At 42.0% G+C, this 27,946-nt stretch overlaps 1 protein-coding gene across 18 annotated transcripts in view; it reads right to left on the reverse strand.

The window, feature by feature from the left end:
• Positions 1–27,946, reverse strand: part of LOC119460942 (lysine-specific demethylase 5A) — a 115,208-nt gene that overhangs the window by 82,121 nt on the left and 5,141 nt on the right. For 15 of the 18 annotated variants that reach the window (XM_049672807.1, XM_049672799.1, XM_049672803.1 and 12 more), the window contains 15 exons: positions 24,766–24,942; positions 23,853–24,011; positions 21,392–21,482; positions 19,930–20,003; positions 11,051–11,209; positions 9,261–9,380; positions 7,921–8,073; positions 7,384–7,476; positions 6,738–6,826; positions 6,436–6,598; positions 5,427–5,546; positions 4,112–4,249; positions 3,130–3,368; positions 1,536–1,872; positions 1–192 (listed from right to left, as the gene is read on the reverse strand). In XM_049672807.1, the coding sequence (XP_049528764.1) occupies positions 1–192; positions 1,536–1,872; positions 3,130–3,368; positions 4,112–4,249; positions 5,427–5,546; positions 6,436–6,598; positions 6,738–6,826; positions 7,384–7,476; positions 7,921–8,073; positions 9,261–9,380; positions 11,051–11,209; positions 19,930–20,003; positions 21,392–21,482; positions 23,853–24,011; positions 24,766–24,942 (2,304 nt within the window). The remainder of the gene's footprint in view (positions 193–1,535; positions 1,873–3,129; positions 3,369–4,111; positions 4,250–5,426; positions 5,547–6,435; positions 6,599–6,737; positions 6,827–7,383; positions 7,477–7,920; positions 8,074–9,260; positions 9,381–11,050; positions 11,210–19,929; positions 20,004–21,391; positions 21,483–23,852; positions 24,012–24,765; positions 24,943–27,946) is intronic. The other 3 variants (XM_049672798.1, XM_049672811.1, XM_049672795.1) reach the window with 3 other exon arrangements.

Below are 27,946 nucleotides of genomic sequence, written 5' to 3' on the forward strand. Positions count from 1 at the left end.
CTCTGGCAGATCCATGTCCAGGTTGAGGCCCGCTTCGAGAAGCTTCTCTAGGCGCCACGACTCGCCCATCTCATCCAAGGTCAGCAGGTCACGAGCGCTGTTTTGGAAGTCGACGACTCTGTCCACAAGATCACGAATCATTGCCGACTCTTTGATCACACAGGGTAACTTGCAGAGCTGCTCGTAGAATACCTGCAAGTTAACATTACAATGACACACTTTACCTCAGTGGAGGGTCGACTGCACAAATTACAAGCCAGGTACCTCTGCAACACTGCCACATATTTACACTTCTTCGACAAGCAGGAGATCTCACATCACATAAGAAAATCACAAGTGATTTGACCGGAGAAATCATCAGGAGCAAACATATCAGCTCAACAACATAACACTGAGATTAATAGAAGTGGTGTTCCAGGGCAGCTACAAGGTCATCTGCTTCAAAAATATCGAGCGGTAAAGAATTCCACGTTGCAATAGATTGAAGGAAAAAAAAAATGCACTTCGATTCCTTGTTCTTGGCAAGTTCATGCGATTCCTAACCCTTTCAGGGTTAATGACGTAAATATATATGGCGATGCAAACAAGTCCAAAATGGTTCATGCCGTATATTGACAGCGCTGTCCGTACGTTTAAAAAGGGCACCAATTTCCTAACTTTTTCTTGCCTGGCATTCCTGCCACTATGCGGGAACACGGGAATTTTTTCTCGTGCCCCTCTTTTTGGGTTTTCGTTGCATGGTTTGTTTGCTCCGGCGCGTCTACTACCGATCGTGCATGGACGTGTGCACGCGGGCGCACGGCGGTTAGTTTTGGTTTTGTCCCGTGGGCAGTTTCGGCTTCTTGTGCTCGCGAAACTGATGGCTATCTCATTACTGATCGCTTAAAGGGTTACCGCCTGTTACTCGCTCGTTTAGTGCTCACAGGGGTGCGCTTTAAAAGGATGCTGCCGTGCATGCGTTTTAATTTTTTGGAGACTCACGTGAACTAATTGCCTCTGGTTGGCGATAAGACGAAGGATTAGTGGAAGTCTGTCACACGTTTTGCTTTTATGACGGGCGCACGAACAGCTTTCTTGAGTGCGCTCACCTACGCAGTTCAATTACACTGCGGACGTTCACTCCGGCTGCTCTGCAACAAGTGAGTCGAGCCGTGATTCCTCCGATGCAGACTAAGCCTTTGAACTATGTGTATAACAATGCATCAAAATTTTTAATTCATCAGTTTAGTTCCCATTCTTATTGTTGTTAATTCATGAATAAAAAGTACATATATACCAACGCAAAATATTTTTTTCTCAATTTACGGTCACTCTAGAAAAATTGCAGTAAATTTTTTTTCAAAATAGGTCCCCTGAAGAATTTAAATCTGAAATAAAAAAAAAAAAATCGAGCCTGGGCGGTCGCATATGGCCAAAATCTACTTTAAAAGGGCCAAAAGAATGCTTCCGAAATTTGTCATGTTTTACCGTACCACCAAAATTACCATCAGCTAAAAGAGGTGCCCAAACTTTCAGAGAGCTCACAAGCTTCTCACCTGCAGTTCGTCGAGGGTGAGCCGAGACGTATACTTTGCATCCTGCGACTGACGGGTGCGGGTGCGCACCTTCTTGCTCAGCAGCTGCTGGGCAACGCTGGACGTCTTCTCGGACTCCTGCACAGCCTTTGTCAGTGACTGAAGCAGTTCTGTCGGCGGGAAGCGCTTCTCCTCGGCCTCTTGAACCAATTCCTTCAGCTCAGAAAGCTCCAGCTTGTCCTCATCTTCGGTGGCCTCCAGTGCAGCCTTCACCTTGATCGCCCAGTTATCAAACGATTCTGCCCGGACCTTCAGGCGGTGGAGCATGACTGGCAGTTCATCTAGCGTGTAGCGGTACCTGTGCAAATGTCACAGCAACAGAAGTGCAAGGCGGGCTAGTCAATCAACATTTCGTCTTCAATTGGAAATACAGAAGTGCAACAAAGCAACCGAAGATGTTTTAACACATATGAAAAACGCCTGTACTGCATATTATTCATTGTCTTGTGTTTTCGCTGCTCGTATGTTTTCCCGTCATAAGTTGCAAGCAATAGTTTGTAACCATGCTTTCATATGACGAGATTCTCAGTGGCCAAAGATGAGCAAAATCATCTTAAATTGACACTTAATAGCAACAGAAAATCAGATTAAACTGGTTAATTATTCTTTCGAAACTATTTTTATTCATTTGCCAGAAAATGGTTATTACTGCCAAAAATTCAAAATTAAATGCTCGTCTCAGATTTTGAACTGAAATATCAGCACTAGTATGATAGTGATAGTGTGAAGTAAGTTTTCATGTTTGGGCCATTTTTGGGGGGTGAAAAAGAAAGTACTTGAATTTTTTGCTAGGTTCTTTGGTTTGTCTGAAATGAATTAGATCCTATGGAATAGAGTACTTCACAGAAAAACAGTTGCATAACTAGACTCTGGGGACACTCAATTCTCTCTGATGGTGCTTTACCCGCACGGCTCTCGCATCTCTTGGAATCTGGCTTCCCTGCATAGCATGTGTCGTGACAGAAGTCTGCGTAATTGCGCAATAGTATGAGAGATGGTGTGAGTGTTCTGCTGCTAATGCCACCTTACGGTGGGGACACTCAGGTGCAAGGGGAGCCAACTTCCTTGTGTTTGGCTTCAGGTCAACTACGCACCCTGACAGTCAGGCGCCCACTGGCATGCTTTGCGGGACCGCCTGGGAAAGGCTTCAGAGTGGGACCCGATGAAGGATGAATACGACTGTTCAAACACGCCTCCGTTCGTGTGACAGCACCCACAAACGACTTAGGGTGTTGGTGTATGGGCAGGGGCGAACACATTCACTCGATATCCTTGCACAGCGAGTCGGATTTCCTGGGTTCGTCAGTGCAAATTGGAATGTTCCATTGTTGTAATTCGGCAAGCTGGCATTGGCGAATAAAAGGCGCAATAAATGCCCTTTGATTTATTTCCTCTACTGTGTACTGTCATTCGTTTGTCCTAAGAGCACTCTTGTGACCCCAAAACTAGAACAGATGCAATGAGAATCCAGGACGTCACGGCGAGCTAAACAAAAAAAAAAAGGTTTTTTACGGCACAACCAGCAGCAGCACAAGAAAAAATTATAAAATCTAACCTGAGGCAATGATTGCTGGGTGGGCAGTCACACAGATGGTCCCGATGGGGTATGCAGACCAATTTGGAGCCGTTGCACGAGCATGTGACAGCTGAAAGGAAACACGTCGTCTTGCAGTAGTCACACTGCCGCTCATCGTCTGGCAGAAGCTCGAATGCCTCGCGCTCCGCATCTGTGATGCCCCACTCCAGCAGGCACCGCCGTTGCTCCCGCTCCGTCTCCACCATCTTCAACATGTCCTGAGAATCGCAGCACCACAGCATTAATCAAAATTAAATTAATTGAATTCCAGGGTTTTTACATTCCGAAACCAAAATCGGATCATCAGGCATGCCGTAGTCGGGGGCTCCACAATAATTTTGACCACCTCGAGCTCTAGGACGCGCGCCTATATCTAAGTACCCGAGAGTTTACGCATTTACGCCCCCATCTAAATGAGGCTACCACAGCCGGGATCGAACCAGTGACCTTGAGCTCTGCAGCGCAACACCATAGCCATTGGGCTACCGAGGCAGGTGTTGCACCGCAGCCTTATTACACAGAAAAGCACCAGCCGAGTTACCAACAAACATCGCCGATGAAAATATGTGCCGAGTAAAGTGGAAATGAGGGCTGCAGAAGTGATATACCTTTTGATAAACCTTTAGAGTCCGTTTACAGGTCAACAAAATATAACTTCAAAACGAAGCACAGGCTGCACAAGCACAGGCTGCACAAGGTGCCATGGGGCCATGTATGTAACAATTCTTCTCATTCTTTTTACCTTTCATTATTGGCTGGCATAAAACCACGCCCCCTCTATCACCGGGATTGACAAGCAGTTGGCCCTTTGAGACACAAAATGTCAGGTGTAATTTGGAGCGAGAAAGCAGCACCTAGTGGTCCTTTCTGTTCTAGGCTGTGAGCCCAGAGCATGAGAAAAGCTTCGATGCTCTAAATGCTACCCACACTTGCAGAGAGGGAAAAACTGCTCACACAGTACCTGGTATGTGGAGGCTGCTAGACTGATGTCTAGATGCTCCGGATTGGCCGCCATCTTGCACACAAGCTCGTCATGCGAGAAGACGCAGAATCGCCGCAGCATGCTGTAGTGCGACACACATACTCGCCCTATGGGGAGCTGCAAAACACAACAGAAAAGAGTGACACACATGCACACCTGAAACAACTGAGCTTCCAGTAACACCTCCAGTAACCATCTATTCAAACTCAATAGAATGACTTCAAGACATCCAAAGAAAAGAGTGTAATTTGGTTAGTCACCATGATTAACAGTAGTTCAACTGCATTGTCGGAATGCCTAAGTACAAGGCAATCTTGCACTGTGCCAAGGACATCAGCATTGCAAGTAATTGTCAGCAGTTTTACGCACATATTCTTTGTACAGAAACTGTAAAATACTTAAATAAGTTGTGTGCATCATAGGAATCAATTGGCAAAATCGCTAGTCCGCACACTGGCCACCATACCATTTGGGACGTTTGCGAAGATGTTGAAAGAATGATACTGACCACGACAAACATTAGGAATTAAATTTTGACCTATGAATGTAAATTCTGTTTTCTTTTTTCTCTTTTCTGATAGCAAGAACCAGGAATATGCCACATTTCTTCTAAAAAGAAATGGAGGTCAATTGAATTTGAGGGCGCGATACATGTCAATATGGAATTCTCGATTTGTGTAAAATGTTAGGAAATACTGCATTATCTTGTTGCAACAGCAACACCCAGCACCGCTGGCACCCAGAACGATGGACAAGCACAGAGTGTGAAGTCAACAATGCTACCTACATATACCGTATCTGTTAGTGTTAGGTCGACCCTTGCATAAGCCCTCTGGAGAAGTTATAGGGCCCCCGAAAAATGTACTACTTTGACCATCAACATGTGCACAAAGGTGGACTAAGTTGCCGAGCAAGATGCTTTGCTGGGCTAGTTGGTGTGTTGACACGATAGAATGTAGCGCAAAACGTGAGGAAAGAACTAACGCTCTGTCAGTTTCCCCTTTTCCCCCCTCACTTTTCACGCCACTTTCCATGATGGCAGACCAAGTTCAGCGACTATGACAGTGAAAGCAACAAAGAATAATATAAAATTAAGGACACTAGTTGAAAGAATCAACGGTGAATCACCTGCACAATTGCAAATTCCATGCAATAGTCATGGGTGTATACAGGTAGCCATAGGCCTGACTAATCTAAGACCCCCACAGTAAGATTTTAAATAAAGGATAACAGAAGAAGATAGTTCTGGTCAGCCTAAGAGTAAATACGGTGAAACATGGGCAAAAAGCCATACCCAGTCAGCAGGTGCAAAATTGACGGCTTCAGCAAAGTTGTAGCCTTGATTGAAGCCAGCATGGTAAGATCTGGGGAATGTGATTACAAATTCTCCTGCACTTTGATCTGTTCGATATATCTGAAACGGGAGAACAGGAGAAGAGGCAGTCATTAGCAGCCTGTGTACAATTGTGGTTAACACACAATACATTTATTTCCCAGCCAAGACGCTTGCACTACATTATACACAAGGTGCAACTTTGTTCGAAAAAAGTGCAGCAGAAGTGTAAGAATCGGAAGAAAAGACAACCCCCTGCTGGTGCTTTTCATGATAGCAGTGATACTATAATAAGCCGCGGGGGCGGAGTGGTCAGGAAAGTGTGGTAGGCTTCGCTTGGTACCGCCGGTGTAAAGATATCGTCGACATGGCATGAAATCTTATCTTTCCGTCGCCGACTCTCAAATTCAACAAAATTATTTCTTTTCTCATTTAAATTTGCTTTTTCCGACTGCCCGATAATTAGGAAAATTTTGCAGCCCCTTCCGAGTAAGAAAATCCATCTAAGAAAATCCATCAGTAACTGTACTTATTTTCATAAAATATTGAATTTCAATGTAAAGAAATTTCAATATAATGACACAAATTGCCAAATTTTACCGACTTTGAGGTTCAAGAGTATATACCCTTCATTAATATACCACAAAATTTGACGTAGCAATAAATAAATGAATAAATACATAAATAAATAAAGATATTCTCTTGCCATTTTTTTTCGTTACATATACAGTGGAATCTCGTAGATACGATTCTGCATAATACGTTTTTTGGGATAATAGGTTTCTTTTTTTTTTCCCCCGATAATACGATTTAGTTGGATAATACGTTAGATGATACGATTTATTTTCAAGTTCTCATGAAGATCGTATCAAAGAGATTCCACTGTATTATATAAAGAGTTTTTTCCGGAGGCACAATTAACAAAGCAAGTTCAAGGCGATGGGACTCGGGTACAGAAAGTATGACTCACAGGCACTCCTGTAGCCTGGAGGATATTGGGGTTCATTATTGTAACCAGCTGATGAAGCAGGTCTGGTTGCGCTTGGAAAAGCTCAGGCGCAGCGCACCGCATGGCATCTTCGAAGACTTCCGCCTTGCCACCAGGGACTCCATACCAAGTCTTGGGCTCCCCCCTAAGGAAAAGCACAAAGTCATGTCAACGGTTTCAACTGCAACGCCATTTAGATAGTATTCAGCTTTGCTCAAGGAAGCTGAATGAATGCTGGCATTGAAACTGCTACGCAGTTATTTTTCACCTACAAATATCCTTACCAGTGAAGGTAGTTGATGGAGTAGCTCCAGTGGTCTTCGTTATGCCAGCAGAAGGTGGCAAAGCACATGCCGACATACATCCATGGAATCTGAGAAGAAAATACAAAAGAAAAAAAGTTGAGACCATACCCATCTTTTCTCTTCCCCCCCCCCCCCCCCCCCCTTCATCTTTGCTGAGCATACCAGATGTTAGCCTCAACGTTAGACAGTTGCTGCCAGCCACTTCCATCCTTCTTTATTTTGCCTAAGTTCTACTACTACTACACTTACTATGTACTACCACTAGCTAGTACAGACAGCATTGGGGAATAAACAACTATTCATTGTGTAAGGCTCAAGCACTGACACAAGCACGGATCCAGGGACTGTTTTTTTTTTAAACGCACAATACACCCAATAATTAGTCAGTCTCGGACCACTCAGTCAGTCAGTCAGTAGTCAGTCAGTCAGTAAGTTAGTGATCACTGATATTCATTGTACTATTAGAATTTTGTTTGTTCAGGAGAAGGAGGGGTGGGCATGGCTCCAGATATAAGGCCCTGATGGTCAAACTCACCTCACATACAAGAATGTGTTCAGCATAACCTTCAATAGCAGACGGAGTATGTGTAGTGTAAAATAATAAACACGCAGCTTGGGAACACACCTTCATGCCAGAGATGTCAGCGTTGATGTGTCGCAGCACAGACCCATCCACAACAGGCAGGTTGTTCAGGTTCCAGCCACTGTTCATGTATTCCTGAACACAATGACAAAAAGCAGTTATGAAGGTGTACGGAATCTGACATTAATCATATGCAAGATAATAAGAGTTCGAGGAAAAAGAAAAATAAAGGTTTCCAACGAATCAATTGAAGCATATGTTACATCTTAATGTTTAAGCTTACTGGGCACAGTTTTTTAGATATTTCAAACCAACTACATCAGTAATTTTACATCTAAAGCAATTTTCATGTACTACACTTGCACTTGCCAGGAAATTGACAAAATCAATACCGAGAGATATTCTGGAACCAAACCTCAAATAGCACACCTGTGTTCTTGCATATGTAAATGAAGCTGCCACAGGATAAATCAAACATGTGAGAAAAAGAGGACGACAGAATCAAAAACGCAAGCAGGCGTGTTACACAACTTAATCAAAGATGCTCCTCCAGGATCTTGTATTGCACTGCCGACTCACCTCGTCGCCCGGCAGGAGGTCACTGTTCTTTGTGGGAAAGCCCGAGCCGTGTTCCACTGAGTGCAGGTCCGCACCATATTCCACTGTGACGTCTTCGTCAACAGCAGCGACAATCCTCCAGAACTCTTTCTCCACCGCCTCGGTGGAAATCATCTGCATCAATGACAAAACATTAAAATACTTATCTCTAAGCTTGAGCAGAACTTGTTTCATTCACTTTCCTCTGAATAAAACAAAAACATCTATCATTTCAGAATGAACCCTTGTCTATTGGTTAAACATAAGGCACTTCAGCTCCGCTTGAGAAGACTATAATCGAGAAGCACTAAGGTGTCATTAGGTAAACAAGCCAAAGCAGGCCTACACACTACAATGAAGTAGCACACATAGAACTTACGAAACATTGCATGTCTTGTAAATGTGCAAAATTATTTACGTTGAAGTTATGAAACTAGAATAAAGGACAAGATGCAACTGGGGCGGAAGAAACTTCTGAATACTCATTAGGTGTATGACATTCTAAAATGCCAACCAGGCTTCGATGACAGCTGGTTCTTCATCTTGCTTTTAGCAATATTACATACATCAGTACGCAACCGAACTTAATTAGCGTTAACCAATGGCCCTCCTGACTATATCAGTAAATGTGCCAGTGATGCTTGCAACAGTAATTAATTTAAAGGCAGGCAATACTATCAGGCCTGAAAAAGAGACTTACCAGTAAATAAAGTAGGGTAGAGAGAATGGCTCGAGGCATGAAACATGATTATGTTGCTACAGGCTGCCTCTAACCTTGAGCCAGCAATTTCCTCAAACCAAAAATACTGGTTCAAGCTTTTTCACTCTGAGTATTTTTTCCAAATCTCACTAGGCTGGGCAACTGGGCAAGTGTCTTTTCCATTACTATGCCAAATGCTGGATCACACAGGCTGCATGTGCAGTCTGTTGATGAGTGAATTTCCCTTTGAAACAGGTCGGCGGTATGTGACAACACACTCCAGCATGTACTATTTACGTTCATATGCAACTTTATTATCCTTAAGACATGGTTTCATTCCAACTCCTTGCCGCCTATAATAAAAATGCATTGTTACATCATTCAGAGACTATTTACCAGTTTTTATTCGACATCACTCTGGGTCTTCTCTACCTATTAGCCACCAATATTCCAAAAGTCTCTTACATAAGTTTACTGTGCTAATGGTTACCCACTTATTACTGCCTTTAAATCCCAGGCCTTCATGGAGACTGACCAAATTTTTAACTATTTTCGGATGTATGCTGACATTCCAACAAGACAGGACCACCAATGCCCCCCGAAGGCAGGGCCAGCCACTCACATGCACCGGCATTTGGAAGTAGTTGGACTTGAACCGGTCCGCCATCTCACCGAAGTCCTGGAGGGTGTATTCGCGTCTTGCCTGCTCAAAGCCGAACGCTTCCTGGGGTTTCCGCACTTCCTGCAGGCAACGCAAAAAGCGGATTGACGCATTACTTAAAGAGCATGCAGCATGAAAAATGAAATAGCCAGTGCACGCTATGCTGCATTCCTCAAAAGACTTGTAGCTGTAATATTACCGGGTGCGCGTGGCATTTGAGGTCATAATGACGACTTCAGGAATAGCAACAATATTTCAGGCAAGATACAATACATTCGTTCCAAATATTTTAGTCTTTCTTTTGCTGCTTTTTTTTATAAGACTTAAATAAAACCATCTTCTGCCTCAATTACTGACTGAATTCAGCTTCGATATAACTGCATTTATGCATTAAATAGTGCATGTTGATGTTGTTGATAATTTTTTACAACTGTGTTCTCAGTCACGCCTGCCATACATTGCAGCGTACAGGCTTAGATATCCAGGACTAAAAAGCTACATTAAGGGTGACCCGACCACAGAAGTTAACAACCAGACATCCATGGGTCATGCAGGCACCTGTGGGAGCAAGCAAATCCACTACTTAGGAGTGGCGCCTAATAAAATTGTGCATAGGAAGTTTGAATATTGACTTTACCACTCGAAGCTACTTTGCAATGCCCATATTCAATTTTTTAGGGTTCTCACTCATGACCTCCACCTGCTGGAGAAACTCAACTGCATGAATGGCACCTGACCACCCCTGGCAGTGCTTATTTGTATTTTTTCAGACTATATTGACCAAAAACTCTTGTGTCATGCCAAAAACAAAGAATTTCGCTACATTAGAAAAGTGGCGATCTCCAAGTCAGTGTGGTCAGCACGTAAGGAGACTACAAGAATGTACGGCTTCTTATCCAGCGTCAGACTGAAAGCTGATATCCTGGAATAAATGTGCTATATAGATGACAGAGGGGTTGGTGTGGATGACGTAAACCACCTAGACAGACAGAACTAGAATGTTATTCCAAGTCGTGTTCTCAAATACCTTGCGCACCAGGTGTCACTGCACTACCCTAATGTGAACGACTTAGAGCCTCACTTTAGGGCTACAAACAGCCAGAAAATGCATTCGTACTTTCCAATACAATTACTTTGTTCTTGTTTTCAAGTAAGAGCACTTCAAATACCCAAAGCTGAACTAACTCTAAAGTGCTTTTAGTTTTATTCAGAATTTTTTAGAAACTCTGAGGCACCAATTATTTGTTTCAATGAAGAAACCTCAGAAAGTTCATAATACTGTAAAAAAATATGAAAGTTAATTTACTATTTGTAAGTAATGGTCAACGAAATTATTACTTTCTATATTCTAAAAGAAAGGTCCAACAAAGAACTGTTAAGGAGTACGCAACTAAGAAACACGTGGCAAGGGAGGCAATGTTGCTACTATCACCAGATTTTTGCTGCCATATTGGAATTCCCATCCCCTGTTTTCGAGACAAGACAACATACATGAGTAAAGCTAAAACCACTTTTGCTGTCTCTCCGCTGATACTCCTCCCTTCTCCACTCAGCTGACTGCGCACGTCAGACAGTTTTGACATGGTCAGCAGGCTTTCCTTTTCTCTGCCAATCAATACCTTGCTCTTGTTTAAATCATTCTTTGTTCAGCACTGCAGTCGGCAAAAGTGCTCAATTAATACTTCTTCGATAGTCAGAACTGCACACTGATCACCCAAGGAGGGCACCCCAGAAAAAGAAGGAACACTGACGGCAGCAACGCAGCGTGGGCAACGCCAGTCTCCCCGCGGTATCTCGGGCAACGGAGGCAGCAGGCAGAAGGTGTGGTAGCTGTCGTCACAGCCGTCGCACAGCAGCATGCTCTCCTCGTCATCGCCCCGGCCACACGTGTGGCACACTATCTGTTCAATCTGGACACACAAATATGCAAAAAAAGGGAGCGGGGACAACAAAGGGTGTCAATACTGCCTAGCAAAGCTCTGGGCTGGTATAATGCAACAATTCCATTCTCGCACTATTCCTTTTCGCATTTTGCCAGTGGTCCGAGCAACACTCCGCCCGTGTTATCACCAGGACTGGCTGGCTTGTTGTGAGGGGTGGATGATAAGGAATAGAATCGAGCAAAATGAATCCTTACATTACACCAGCCCTACTTTTATGCAAAAGCCACCATCTGAGAAATGCAGTTAATAGGTCCTTGCAGCATCTTTATTCACCCTTTCTTGCGCTTCACTCCTTCGTGAGATTTCCAGGGACTGTATTCACAAAAATTCCCTTTCGTAACAGAGCTTCATTGGGCAGTGATCAGGCGCCCACCACACATCTAAATCCAAATTACAGGGTTTCAACATCCCGAAGCAACCAACGGGCTATGAGAGATGCCCTATTGGGTGCCTAGAGATTACTTTAACCACCTAGGCATCTTTAATGTGCCCCTAAATTTAAGCACAATGAGTGTTCTTAGATTTGTGCCTCCATTGGAGTACGGCTGCAGTGGCCAGGCATTGAACCCGCAGCCTCGTGCTCAACAACAGAACACCACAGCCACTACTAACCGACTGCAACAACAATTGGCCTGATAAGTAAAGATTGCCTCGACAATGGCCAATGGTGGACAGTACCCACAAAAGGGAAGCTTTATCAATACAAGCCCTTTTTTTTTCATTTTTTACAGTATAATGACACATGCTAAGACGTCAATGAATACGAGTCATCAATGGTCATTTGTCTTTGAATAGCTGAGAGGAGCACATTCACCAGATCAGTGACAAATTGTTTTTTTTTTTTGTGAATTGCAAGCACTGCGCCGAGACAAAAGGAATGAAATGGCGGAGGAAAAGCAAAGAGCCCTGTCCGCGAGACACTCTGCACAGTCTCTCATACATACTAATTAATGCAAAGCATGGAGCATGAGAATATCTTAAATTCCGTACAAGAGGAGCAAGAGTTAAAGGTTCCCAAACTGACGGAGGCCCTAGCTCCTATTATCATGCAGGTAGGCAAATTGCAAGTAGAACTTTCCGTATTTGCCCAGTTTTAACACATATCAGATAAAAAACTGAAACCATGCTCACAGTGCCAAAAACAGCCTACCATCAAAGCCTGTCATTGCCACTGCTGTCACTAGATGGCGACAGAGCATGTTTCTGTGCAAGGTTGTGATGATGTGCCGCTTTTACTATGAAAGCCCACTTAAGGGGAGGTGCTCCTCAGAAACATTTCTCTTTAAATAATGATGCTGGGCGAATGAAAATTCTACCACTTAAAGAGCTTGATCTCTTCATTCGAAATCTACTTTTAGTTTTAGGATATCTCGATGCTTTCATGTCCTAAGTGCCATGCATAAGTGAGAAGCAGCGCATGTTTGTGCAGCTGCTGGACTTAGCAGTTAGCATGATAGAGCAGTGCAAAATTATTTTTCTTATCCCTAGCACTCCACTGAGTGCTAATAAGCAAGATAATGTGATTCCCTTTACAGGCAACATTTTAAGAGAATTTCGTATCTGGTGCTTCATATTCAGTGGCTGGTGCCCGAGTACATTAAAAATTTTCATCCTTAAAAAATTAAGTGATTGCATTAAATCCTAGATAAGTGCATTCTACATATCCTAAAAATTACACCCATCAAATGTGGTCTTGATTGGACCACAATAAGTACATAAAACGTTCTACACAAACACCTTGTTTTGCTCAAAATATGAAGTTGAGAAAAATGCGATTGAAAGTTATAAAAGTTGTTTACTTGTGTTTATTATTATTACTTCCCGGGGAGATTGTGATGTGGCAAAGCTAACCTTGGAGAGAAAAAGCTTAGGCCTACCACCTTGCATGAGCCCAATGGCGTGCGACACCGCGGTTTGACGCATCGCGCGCTTGAAGATGTGTCACACATAATCTGTGCCTTTTCTTGCCACCTCGAGTGAGCTTATTATACTTTTCCCGGTCATTTCTGGCTCTGATTTCTTCATATGTGAAATAGGAGAGATCAATGTTGCTGAAACAACTAAAAACACAAAACCTATTTCTTTGATGAAAATCGCCGTTTTTTGACCCGCCTCTCCCCTTAAAAGAAATTATTTTGCATGCCATGATAAGCAACACAGCTGTGCTTTTGTTGCTCTAGGGACCTGTATGCATCACCAGATGAACTGAAGAACTGGTTAGTCGAGGCATGGGCCACCATCCCTTTTGTCTAATTCAAGAAATGCAGGATGTGAAATGCAATGGGCAGTGCGGAGGATGGTTTGTTGTGGTCTATCGAGAGTGTAGCTGCCCAAGAGTGACAACAATGGACAGCAACTGAACATATTTCCATTCTGTGAAAGTATAATCAGCACATTTCATGTTTTTGCAATTACAAATATTGGAGACATGCTAGTTTCTTTCTTGTTAAAAATATTGGGTGTGCGTTAGATTCAGGCACACAATTTCTTTGTACTTCGAATACATAAATATTAATAGCTGCACATGCTACACCTAAGCAACTACAACATGTTAGCATCAAACAGTTGCCGACCAATAATTTGGAGCCAATGGAGACCGCCAAGACATCCGAGTAATCGGGAGTTCGAAATACCGGATTGGTCCAAAAATAAATTACTTTATTCCACAAGTGGCCACAAAGTTGTGCCGTATTCTCGAATCGTTACTTTTGGAAGTGCCTTCAATTTCACGTGACTATAGCACAAGACGAGTCAGCATCTAGGATAGATTATTCTTGGAACAGTGCGAAGCATGCTATCTTTTGCGCGACTATAGCATGAAACCAGCACCTGCGAACGGCGGCATTTTTGGCACAGTGCCAACCACACTTACTTTCGTGTGGCTAGGGCAACACACCTCAGGGCTTACAATCTGCATTATTCTTGGCAGAATGCCAAGGACGCTATCTTTCACTGTGCAGAAACGCATTAAGTCTATGAGGCTAGAGGCGATGCCGCAGGGCTGTCCGAATAATCAAGCATGTCTGAATTCATCATCATCAGCCTTTATTTATGTCCACTACAGGACGAAGGCCTCTCCCTGCGATCTCCAATTACCCCTGTCTTGCACTAGCCGATTCCAACTTGAGCCTCCAAATTTCCTAACTTCTTGTGCAGAGCCACAAAGCGAAGAGAAGGAACACTAGGACGTCTTCATCGTCAAGTACGCAAACAGTAAGAAACACGCAGAGGCCGGACGCCAATACTATCATTAATGTGCCCGGTGTTCCTACCGTTAACATGAAGCTACCTTACAGACAATCTGTGTCGATGGCACTGGGAGCCCTGGTGCCCGACGATATATCAGACATTTGAGTGAATGCCTGAAAACATCACCCCACCTAGTTTTCTGCTGTCCTCGACTGCGCTTCCCTTCTCTTGGTATCTATTCTGTAACTCTAATGGTCCACCAGTTATCCATCCTATGCATTACATTACCTGCCCAGCTCCATTTTTTTTCTCAATGTCTACTAGAATATCGGCTATCCCCATTTGCTTTCTAATCCGCACCGCTCTCTTCCCGTCTCTTAACGTTAGGCCTATTATTTTTTATTCCATCATTCTTTGTGCGGTCCTTAACTTGTTCACGAGATTCTTTGTTAACCTTCAAGTTTCTGCCCCATATGTTAGCACCGGTAGAATGCAATAACTGTACACCTTTTCAACGACAGTGGTAAGCTCCCAGTCAGGATTTGGCGATGCCTGCCGTATGCACTCCAACTCAATTTTATTCTGTAAATTTCCTTCTCGTGGTCAGGGTCCCCTGTCAGTAATTGACCTAGATATACATACTCCTTTACAGATTATAGAGGCTGACTGGCGATCCTGAATTCTTGTTTCCTTGCCAGGCTAATGAATATTATCTTTGTCTTCTGTATATTAATCTTCAACCCCACTCTTACATTTTTTCAATTAGGGTCTTCAATCATTTGTTGTAATTCGTCCCCATTGTTGCTGAATAGGACAATGTCATCTGCAAACCGAAGGTTGCCGAGATATTCGCCGTTGATCCTCACTCCTAAGCCTTCCCAGTCTAAAAGCTTGAATACTTCTTCTAAGCATGCCGTGAATAGCATTGGAGAGATTGTGTCTCTTTGCCTGACCCCTTTCTTGATAGGCAACTTTCTACTTTTCTTGTGGAGAACCAAGGTAGCTGTGGAATCCTTGTAGATATTTGCCAAGATATTCACATATGCCTCCTGTACTCTTTGATTATACAATGCCTCTATGACTGCAGGTATCTCAAATGAATCAAATGCCTTTTCATAATCTATGAAAGCCATACAGAGAGGTTGATTGTACTCCGCAGATTTCTCGATTACCTGATTGATGACATGGATATGATCCATCGTAGAATATCCCTTCCTGAAGCCAGCCTGTTCTCGTGGTTGACTGAAGTGTTGCCCCGATTCTATTGGAAATTACCTTGGTGAAGATTTTATACAATGCAAGCCTAATGGGTCTATAATTCTTCAACTCTTTAACATCCTTCTTCTTACAGATTTGTATAATGTTGGTGTTCTTCCAGCTCTCTGGTACGCTTACGACGTAATGCCTCACGACCTAAGTCGTGAGGCATTGCGTATAAAGGGTCGCAAGCTTTTCAAGCATATCTCCTCCATCTTTGATTAAATCGACTGTTTTTCCATCTTCTCCGGTAGCTTTCTCCCTGCTCATGTCTTGCAAGGCCCTTCTAACTTCATCGCTTGTTATAGAAGGAGCCTCTGTATCCTGTTCATCACTACTTCGAATGAAAGTAGCTTGGCTGCTCTGGGCACTGTACATGTATGTCAGTATAGAATTCTTCCGCTGCTTCAACTATGTCAACGAAATTGCTGATGATATTACCCTGCTTATCTTTGTGTGCGTACATCTTGCCTTGTCCTTTGCCAAGTTTTCTTCTCACCGATTTCATACTGGATCCATATTTTACTGCTTCCACAATCTTTTCCATGTTATAATTTCGAATATCCCTTACTTTCTTCTCGTTGATCAGTTTTGACAGTTCAGCGAATTCTATCTGATCTCTCGAGTTTGCCACTTTCATGTTTTGTCGTTTCTTTATTAGGTCCTTTGTTACTTGGGAAAGCTTACCTACTGGTTGCCCCCTTGGTGCCTTACCTCCCACTTCAATTGCTGCTTCTGAGATCAGCCTAGTTACGGTTTCATTCATTACTTCTATGTTGTCTTCATCTTCCTGTTCTAAAGCTGCATATTTGTTTACGAGCACCAGCCTGAACGTCTGATTTTACCCTTACTGCATCTAGGTTGGCCTGTTTCTTCCTTGACTAATTTTACTCTTTCTCTCTTAAAATTGAGAGAAATCCTAGACCTCACTAACCTATGGTCACTGCACTTTATCCTACCTAACACTTCTACATTCTGTACTATGCTGGGATCAGCAGAGAGTATGAAATCTATTTCATTTCTTGTTTCTCCATTAGGGCTTTTCCAGGTCCGAATTATTGGTGTCCGAATAATCGGTCATCAACTGTACCTCCCTATAGTTCTATCATCATACACCAAAAAACATGAACTCTGCCTCTATCCATAGCTACCTATGAACTCTCTACATGCTTGTCTCCTGTCTATCAGGAGTACCTAACGCTGCCTTTTGCTTTACTCCGTCTCATATAAGGTACCAGCCCTGCCCAGGAGATGCTACAGCAGTTTGAGTGTGCTATTAAAATGCACTGACGCTGTTTGGTAGGGAAGCCCCTCATCATGAATGATGAGAGATGCACACCTGTGTCAACACTTGATAAATGCCCAATGAATCTAGCCAACCTCAGTCCATGGGTATGCATGTTCTAAGGAGCATATGTTCCAGCAAGCTGATGCCGAGTCAGGTAATTCGCTGGACACATGTGCCTCAAGATGAGCAGTGAACTTGAAGATGCATAATTGAAGCATGTCCAACCAAAAACTTTTCTTCCACCCAACTAGGCTGCATGTTGAGGTGCTGTCGCTGGCACACAAAGTTTCAGTGTTGGCTGCTCATGGTTTATCATTCTTTTATGCGATACTGTTACTGTGCATGGCGATTCGGTACCATGTCAGCAGTCTATAAGAAAACGACACGACCACTTGAGTAAACGCGCCAAACACTTGGTTAAAGTACGGATTAAAGTAAAAAATCCAGGCCACAAGAGTGTATGAGCATGGGTGCTAAACGCCACGAGCCAAATGTCACGTGCACCTAACACACTAAACGTGCATTTTAGCCTTCTGTTAATTGGCCCATGCTGTTCCCACCCTTATTCGCACTACCATAACACAACCTCCTGGGGCTCCTCTTTTGTTACTCTTCTCCTCTTTTTGGTTCATGCCGAATTCCCACTCCTGCTTAGCATTCCACATCAACAGCAACAGTCCTGTACAATGCTAGCGCATGAAAACTGAGTGCAAGTCAAGATTCAGGGGCGCAGTAAAACTGGGTAAATACAGTACAGTAAAACCTCGTCAATTCAGCCCTTGTTAATTCAAAATATCGGATAATTCGGATGCGTCCTCTGGTCCCAGGTGTATGCATTACTTAATGAAATTAAAATCTCATTAATATGTATCTATTTCGAAGCACATCAGTTAAATCAGATAATAATCAGAGCTCAGCAAGCGCCACAAATGTGCATTGCAATAGAGTAAAAACAGCGCCAGCATCCAACTAAAACGAAGTGGCGAAGTCCCCATCGCCATAGTTATCAGCGGAAATCGTACATGAATGACAAGAACGCTAGAACGCTTCATGCCTATTTGTGCCTTTATAGCCTTTATTCTTGCACTTACTGGCGTGTGTAAAAGTGCGCTGACCGCATGTCTTTATAACTGCGAAGTCGCCATCTATGACCGTGTCAATAGCAACCGCGGTTTCGCCCGCAGCGATTCTGGCGAACGGTACTTTCGTTTTGACTCGGTGCGCCCGCCGGCCGCGTGGCTTCCAAATTGCATGGGTGAAAATGATAAAAAGAAGCTGGCAAAAAAATAATCGGCTAGTGCACGTGGTAGCGAAGAGTGTGTCTCAGATGAAGACATGTGCCACGGCCGCGTTGCAAAGGCAGTCGCGAGGCCTTCGCCGCTGCGAGCACTAATCAGTCAAAAGACGACGAGAATTGCAGCTTCCACACTGCTTTTGTGCAAAATAAAAACAGGATATGCTGATTTATTCAGTAAATAAAAGCAAGTTGATGTAGTAAGCATTTGTTTATTGTTCTCTTCATACCCTCGAAAATTCGACATTCAGTTAATTGGGACATTTTTCCGGTCCCGTGAAATCCGAATTAACAAGGTTTTACTGTACAACCACAGCAAGAAATCTTGGGGGGTTAAGAGAAGCAACAAGACAGAAAAATATCACTCATCAGAAGTGCAGACCAATGATGACTTTCAATGTAATACAAATATAAAAGTGCATCTATCAAACAAATTTATACAGTAATTTCTTCAATTGCGGCCTCTCCTCATAAAGACATTTTGTTTCAGCAGCAATAATGGTAAGGCAAATGAAAGGTTACTACTTACAACTGGCATCCTCTGTGTAAAGAAAGTGGTACCATCTCAGGTTAGAGTGAAAAAGCACAGACAAAAACACTGTTTTAACATGGCTGTGCGCATCATCGCATCTATGGATGCAACACAAGTTTGTCTAAACTAGCAGTGCTAATGAGTAAATGAAATAGAACATACACTCTCAAAATAAAATATTGATTTAGACTACCAAGGACCATCTGGTTCGCTCTGTTACAAATCCCAATGTTGACAAAAAAAGCTATAGCTGTGGCTTAGTATGGAGCAAATGAAGCATTCAGTGCATAAATGTTGGGCTGACAGCCCCATGTATGGTCTATCGTATGTAACAGGATGCTTGTATGTGCAGTGACTTTAATACGACTGCTGTTAGCAGTGACGTACGTATCTGCTGTAGAGTCATTACACATACAAGTTGCACCACATACAATGATCATGACATGAGGCAATCTACCTGACGTTTACGCTACCTCAACACATAATTTTTTCTGTACATAAGCCGCAGCCCTAGCCTTTCATCAACGCTGCGAACAGTGGACCTGCATGGGCACTAAAACATCATAATCAATCCTTTATTTGGTGAGTGTGTGTCTTATTTCAAATATGTTCGTTCCTTGCAAGGCAAGTTTCTGTCAAACACTGGATTAAAGTAATATATTGAGTCTACATCTTGTCTATTAAGATGTTTGAGGCCATTCAGTAACAGTACATACTGTTTGAGCAAAGCCTTCAGTTTTTCTGTCAAACTGACAGGCAAACTAACAGGTGACTACTAGTGAGAACACAAAATCAAGATTCTGCTATTTGATCACAGCGATAAGACATAAACACGCACGAAATACAATAATCTTATCGAAAGTCTGCATTGCTAATACATCAAAATTCTTGCCAACAGAGAGTTTTAATCAGCGGCAAAAAATGGTTAACTAATTGTTTAGTTCTTGCATTATTCACATCTACAACTTCGCACAAACAGCAAGCAAATTCATGCAAAACAGATTGCGAGAAGCGTCAACTTCTAACAAACCAAGCGGAATGTAGGGCAATGAATTTGTAATGACCAGAATGATGCAGCTATATAAACACACTTCAATGGCTATGACGAAAAAAATGAGGCCCCTTACAGGTTTTGGTTTTCGCTCGTCTTTTAGTTCACAGCACTCGTCTTTCATGTCATCAGTGCATGTGCTTCCAGACCCTGAAAAATCGTGAAACAAAGTGCATAAAAATATGCTGTTACAAACCCAAGCACATAACAGACATCAGTGCACAGAAATCACAAATACGCTGTCTACCATAATTTAGAATATTTTGTTAATTGACAAGAGTAGCATGGTGACACACAAAACAATCATCACAACATTACCAGCACAATTTTATTTATTTATTTAGGCACCCTATGTTCACCTATGTTCCAAATTATATCATGCATAAACAACTTCACAATATACAACAAGGAAGTTTTCTACAAGAGAAAAAGAAGCAAAAAGAGTCTCAACGATGCCTCACAACAAAACAGAATATGTATACAGTCGAACGCCTTTACAACAAAGGGCTTGGGTCCTCCAAAACCATTCGTTATACAGGTCACTTCACTGTAAAGGTCGCGCACTGCAAAGCTCACAATGGAAACGGGACAGAATTAGTCCTTCGTTATACAGGTAATTTCGTTGTAGAGGCGTTTGTTGCAGAGACGCTCGACTGTGTACAGTCAAACCTGGATATACTGAATCTGAAGGGGATCACAAAAAAGTTTGATATATAGGTAATTCGAGATGTAAAATAAAAATTTTATACAAAAATTTTCAAGGGGATTTTACAGCTAGCTGCTCCATATACACAATAATTCGTTATATGTAGATTCAATATATCGGTTTCAACTGTATAATGCGCAAGTAAGAACAGGATACAAGAAACAGCAGTCTACAAAAAATACAGCCAATGCAAAACAATCAAACTGAGATTGATAGAAATAGTAGGGCCAATATCAAATACAGAGTTTTTCTATAATAATGCAAACAGGAATATAATGCTGAAAACTTGCTATGAGTGTTCAGTTATTTAATCCTGGAAAAACATCTTACCCACCTTTTGAATTAAAATGACTTCAATTTTAATGCAATGTCGACTTATTGAGGGTATGCATTTAAATAAATATGCACAATAAATAAACAAAACAAATAAATAAATACATAAATAAATAAACACAATGAATAAGTACATTAGATACAGTTGACTCTTGCATGCTACCTCCGCATTCATTTTTTATTCAATTGTGGTTAATTCAAACAAAAATCTGTGGTCCCTAGAAGCCAATCTGAGCCGGCCATACAAGAAATGAAGTTTCAACCAATAAAATCAGTGCGGAATCGTGTGAAATTTCTACAGATAATTTCAATTTAAGGTTTTGTTTTAAATGAATAAAACAAAACCTCAAATTGAAATTATCTGTAGAAAAGTTGACAACTGGGAAAGCTGGCTGACATTCATCACTGTGATGAATGCCATGAATAGAAAAAAATAAGAACTAGAGGATTAAATACTTCAATCAGGCTGTCTTTTATACCAACATCAACAACAGCTCACCTTTAGGACAGTAGCCAGGCATCTTCGGTCCTGCTCCATAAAACTGCAGTTTCCTCAGTTCATTGTTGCTCGAATAGTCAACATCATCATCCTGCAACAAAGTCATTCATTGTGTATCAATTTATCATGCGACGCATATATGCTTCCAGCATACAGGTGTCCAGCATGAAAAGAGCACAGGAGAATTACGCACGAAAAAGGAAGCCCTCGGAATGCGTCGTAGCTTTATTATGCAACAAAAGGAAGTCCCCAGCTGTTTTATCCACAGGACGATGCATGGATGCCGAAATGGAATATTTTGTCTCTTAAACAATGGCACGTGTCGCAACACAAAGAGAGCCATGCAGCGTGAAACGAAGCTTAATGCTTCACTGACGAACTTTGTTAATTGTAGTGTCAGACAGTTTACCTGTCGCAGATGCGACAAAAATGAATATTAGTGCGAGTGCCATAGAATTGTAATTTAAACAGCGATGACTCTTCTTAAGAATGAGAAAGGTCACGACCTTTTTTACCAAGCTTGGCTCGTGAATTTAGGTTAAGCATGAAAATATGAATGATTCAAGTACTACAATTATGTGTCTTTTGTGGCAAGGATGGAGCTACATACCTATTACTAGGCACCAGTAAATTATTGCTTTAAATGAGCCCTAGATTTTTACACTTCACTGAACCACAGTGCCACAGTTATGAATGAGAGGCTTCAGGGGTAAATATTTGTCGCCTTAGAGGGTGAGTGATGTCAAGTCTGTGTTATGCTTTTAATAAACATAAATTCAATTTAGGGCAAGGGCTTGCAAGCAGGTACACACCCTGTCTATAGGGAATTAAAAAAAAATAGACCATATGGCTAAACAGAGAAAAAATATATACATCTATATATTGGTTTTGTGATTAACTGCCAACTCTTTGGTCCCCTCTGACATAAGCACCAGATATTGTAGTAGCGTATAAATAATTTTCAATCGAAGTACTGTGTTATAGTGGATAACAATTTTTGGATTTTGTGATGATCACAGTAGTAAATGAAAGCAGTAAGGGCAAAGTGCACTAGCCAATTATTTCTGGGAAACTGGGGGTGGGGAGAGGAAGGGGTTTACACACCTCTCTCCAGTGATCAGCAAATGCAATGTAGACTGGTTGGGGTCTTGCAAATATCATTTACGTCTCAGCAGTGGCATGTGAGGCACATTTTCTTCAGAGGAGACCGCTAAAACTTCTTACAGTTAGAAGTTTTTTGAAAAAGGAATGCCCGTTATGCCCACACAGGCACACTGTTGCTCCAAACAGGTTTCTTTTGACAGACATGTTACAATTAGGTGTCAACGACCTATACTACACTTACAAACTTTGTACTTTATCACTTTTCTTTTTACATTTCTTACATTTACACTTTTTTATCGCTTTTTACGTTCTTTTGTTTGCACAACTCTTCCTCAGATATCCTTACATCCCTACAATGACAGAAAGTGGTTAAATGAGCAATATGCACATCTAAGCATGCACACCTGTGTACACACACACATGCACACTGTGCTCAAGACCCCACCACTCTTAAGTGGATGGAGACCACAGCCTTTCAGGTTTTTACAAAGCCTGCCCAGTTACATAGAAATGTATGGAAGCCAATGGCCCCAGGCAACACAACATTCTCAACATTTTATGCCTGGTGTTACTAGTGTGCTGATAAACTGCAACTCTATCCATGCCCCTCACAACTTTACAAGCAGTGAAATTTCAATTTTCTGTATTTTACCTTTACATGAAAGGAAGGAGTATTCACTAAAAGCTAATACATTTAGTAGCTTGACAACACGAATGACCCCTCAATGCGACGCCAATGAATTAGTAACAGAAAATTAGGTATGTACAGCATAAAGGAGAATTAGGTACAATGGTAAAGACAGTGAGAGGTACAATAACAAAAAAAAGCTTTGCAGTAACGTACAAATGATATGCAACACTTTCTCATGAGCAAACAAAACAAACAAAGACAATCAAATGCAAGCATAACTTACGTTGTGCATGTGGCGTGGAGGCACTTGTAGCGAAAAGCTTTCGCAATGAGGAAACGAGAGGAAAAAGCCGCCCTTTGCATTGAACATATTCGTCACAAATATGTATCTTGTAGCTCTTTTATCATTATCGTTGTTACGTCAATACCTTTATTGTGAAGTTCATTTAGCAATGTAGCAAGCCAATAACGTAGCTTCTGCTTTCAATTATGAAGTTCCTGAAGTATTGGGGTTATGAAAAGAGGTTGTCAGCACTGGGTTTACGCCCCCCAAATATGGACCAGTCCCTTGGAAAGTGGTGCCTTTTAAGTGAACTCCCCCAGTTTAAGCAGGACTGGGCAGGCATTGTAAAAATACCAGAGGCCATGCTCCAGCAAAAGGGCAGGTGTAAAACGTACAATGGAGTCTATTCATCTGGCGACAATGAGCTGGTCATTGAAACTCACTGCGACAATGTCCGCACACTCTGGCGGTTCCTTGCCATGGCGCTTGGAACGACGGGCCGATCGGTCATGGGGAGGCTTGATGGCTTGCCGCGATGGTATGCCATGAGGTACATAGTCACGGTCTTTCTTGTCGCAATCTTCAGAGTCCTCACTCAAGTTCTGCATTCCACAATTAAGGTCCCCATCACACACAACCGGGTGAAGTCAAACTGTATACTACGAGACACACTTTACCAACCAAATATAGTAATGTTTCACTCATTCAATACCACGTAAACTGGAAGAAATGTCCATCAAGCCATCAAACAAGAGGCGCCCCGGGGCGATCGGTGATTTATTTTTTCTTTGAGACAAAGAAAAAAACTCACTGATCGCCTCTCAAAGTAAGAGCCCACCAAAAATAATGATGCCTTTCCTCTTTAAAAAAAAATCATTATGAAGTTTAACATCGCAAAACTACCCAGGGGGCTCCATGTGGAGCCCTCCAAGTAGTGGAGGGCTCCATGTTAACTTTGACCACCTAGTGTTCACTAACGTGAGCTTAAAGCATGGTACATGAGCATTGTTTCATTCCACCTCCATCAGAATGCAGCCGCCACAGCCAGTAATCAAAACTGAGGCCTCATGCTTAGCAGCACAATTTGGTGGGTCAGCAAAATTTTAGCACACACCGCAGTCTGCAGAATCATGAACAACTGGTGCAAATACAACCGCTTACAGCATGCTTTGGTAACTGATAAAACTGGTACCAATGCAACCAGTCACAACATCCTTTATTAATTGACATAGCAGTTTCCAAACTGCATTTCATTTAACTTCTGATAATTAAAGTAAAAAATATGAGGTCACTCAGTTTGAACCGGAGAGGGTCTCTATATTATAAACCGAAGCATGCAGGGCTGAAGGGACTTACAACGTCGCCAAGGTTGGCCCCACTCTGGAAGACGTCGTATGGGTAGAGGATGCGTTCGTAATGTTGCCGCAGTAGCGAGCCCAAAGTACGCATGGGCGCATAGCCCATGCGTGATGCAACCCTGGTCCACTTTCGTTCTCGGCACACCTGCTCCATGCCGCCTTCATCGTGGACAAACTGCATACACGAGTGCATCAATGCAAGGGTGAGCGCAGAAAAACACTCGGAAGAAGTCGTCAAGAAGAACACACCCCAGGAATGATGCCACCTGCCCGAAGAATGTTATTGCAATCTGTGAGCTTGTCAGAAAAAAAAAGTTGAACTTCTGCAGAGCATTTTCGCCAGCGTATGTGTGAAGCATCTACACAGTCTTTTTGTTGGTTATCATGTCAAATGCCTTGTTTTGTTTTTCTTGATGTAAATCCCTGGTTTATGATTGTTCTGTCCTTTCTGTCTCTGTGTTAAAACATTCAGCTGGAAAAATGCATCCTTCGAACCTCAAAAAACTGGCCCAGCTGGTTACCCTTACTCCCTAGAATAAGCTTCTGCCAGCTAAATGGCAAAAAAAAAAAAGGCAATAGCTGAATGACAGGACTAGGGCACTAAGCTACAAAGAAGGTCAGCAGCCTTTAAAATTGAGACATGTTTATGAAATACTGAAGTGTTCTTGATGGCAAGGGAATAGTTATGAGTACCAGGCCTAAAGCTGGAGGGGGCACACAATTTTCATTGTTAATCACAGAAATGAAACATGCACCACAAAGGCGTAGCGGAAATAACAAATTAATGTAACACTGCATTATTTACAACCATATGCATCATTATACAATTGATAAACCAACACAAAAACAAAACGGTTACGACTGATTCCTCAGCATATATAGAAATCCTACATCCTATAACTATCTGGGATTATTCTGGGGAAAGACGAGGTTTTGAAAATATAAGTGCAATTTATGAAGGCCACAATCGTTTTAGAATTACGTGGACACATGAGACATTCAAAGGCTGGTTTAACATACCACATATTATTAGGACAAACTTTATCATGATAAAGTAAATAAAAATTTCAGTCTTTCCATAGTTTTTGTTTCTGTTTTTCTTTTCAGTTCCACTCTTTGTAAAATAAGTGCATAATCATACTTTGGACTAATAACAAGAAGAGAAAAGTTCAAAGTGCAAAACAAATGGAGGAGGCACAGAAAAACAAAAAGTTTTTAAAAATTTGCTCAATGAGGTGTCTGCCCCATTTATAAGATAAACAGCATTCCTTTGCAAACAGAAACCAAAACCCAATGCATTACAAACACACACACACACATGCATGCACTCACGCACACACGTGTGTGAAAGGTTAAAGGAGAAAAACGTGGAAGGAAACAGCCTTTGTCAAAAGTTTCAAATCAGTGATCAAATAATCAGTCATACCAGTGAATTGGGGATAGGGAAATTAAGAGGATGTAGAACCTTCACTGCTTCAAAGGAACGATACATTAACAGTTACACTCTTCCCTACTATCTCGAGCTGGGAGCTCCAAGTGTCCTATGAGTGCCCCATGGTAAGGCCTGGTGACGAAGTCACATGTACAGAGTGGTTCTAATGCTTATGCCAAATGCTTCATGTTTCATTTTCCTCTCCCCCCACTCCTCTCCCTTTATTTCATGTATGAGCAAAGTTTTTCTTTTAATTATACAACCCCCCACAACAAAGAAATAAAGATATTACAAGGCTACCTCATTTCCCCTTTTGAAAAAAAAAAAAGAAAAGAAAAGATAAAACTACAGGACTGTCTCTTACTTCAATTTGCTAAATTTGTGCCTCGATTTAACTTCCATTATTCTTGCACATAGCATTACAGATGAGCTTCCACAATATAGAAGGCCTGCATGCTATGCAACAGACCAGCACTTATGTTCATGGAAATTTTCTGGTAAAGGTGCATCAGTGCCCTAAGTGCTTCTAGTTTAAACGCACATTGAGAGAAGTGACAACACACTCGAGACAAGACATAGAATGGCCCTAAATGGTGCAAGAAAGTCATGGTTCCACTTTCAATACACAACAGCGCCAGCAAAGGCATTGTGTAGTAGAACTTTCAAACTGCCAGAATGTTGCAGAGTGAGTAACATGAGCATGACAGATTGACAAGCACATAAACCACCAACTCGGTGAATGGAAACTGCCAACTCATTAACTGCACACCCACCCTCCAGGCTTTTAAGAGTGGCTCCACCACTTTATTTAGTAGTTAGTAGCAGCAATAAACAGTATTAGTAGCATTAGTAGTATTAGTAACAGTATTAGAAGCAGTTTAGTAGTTAGTAGTAGTAATGGCTCTACCACTTTATTTAGTAGTTAGTGGTAGTAGTAGTTAGTGGCAGCAATAAACAGTATTAGTAGCATTATTAGTAGTATTAGTTTCAGTATTATTAGTAGCAGTTTAGTAGTTAGTAGTAGAAGTAGTAGTAGTATTAGTATTAAGTGGTGGTGGTGGTGATGTAGTAGTAGTAGCATTAGTAGTTTGGCTCATCAGGGGGGAGTGTCGGGCAGCTATGTAGAGGTGTTAACGCCCATGTCAGCTTGTCACTACTGCAGTTTTTCGAAAGCTTAAGGAGTGCTTGAGAGTGACCTTGCTAACAGCTTGAAACTCTTAACTCCCTAAGGGTGTAGTCCTTTTATTGAATTCAGTCATTTCAGATGGTGGGAAATAAAACAAGGAAATGACTGCACAGGAAAGAACATTTCATTACACGTTTTCGAGTCTTTTCCACTGCAAGAAACCAACTAGCCCAGCAACAAGCAGTAACGGTCATTTCAGGTTGTACACCAAATTATGAAGACATGCCATTCAAACACACCACGAACGCACACACACACCAAACACCGAAGTGCAAAGCTTTGCTTCTTATCACAACTAAACAACAATTTCACAAGCAACATTACCTAATTTTATTGGTGCTGGTCCATGTATGTAGGGAGTAAGCTACTAATCCCACAAACGGTGGCACTTAGTTCTGTTCTCATAGTGCAATGCATTCTTTTTCTTTCTCCCCTACAGGATTGGTATTTATTAAACTAAAGCTAAATGATCAGCTCCTGTTTACAAAAAACTATGTCTAGCGCATCGGGAATATGTAATAATGAGCTACTTTCGCATCAGGACTCAGTGGCTATCTAGGA

Source organism: Dermacentor silvarum, chromosome 8 (genome assembly GCF_013339745.2).
Source record: "Dermacentor silvarum isolate Dsil-2018 chromosome 8, BIME_Dsil_1.4, whole genome shotgun sequence".
In the NCBI taxonomy this organism is placed as follows: Eukaryota; Metazoa; Arthropoda; class Arachnida; order Ixodida; family Ixodidae; genus Dermacentor; species Dermacentor silvarum.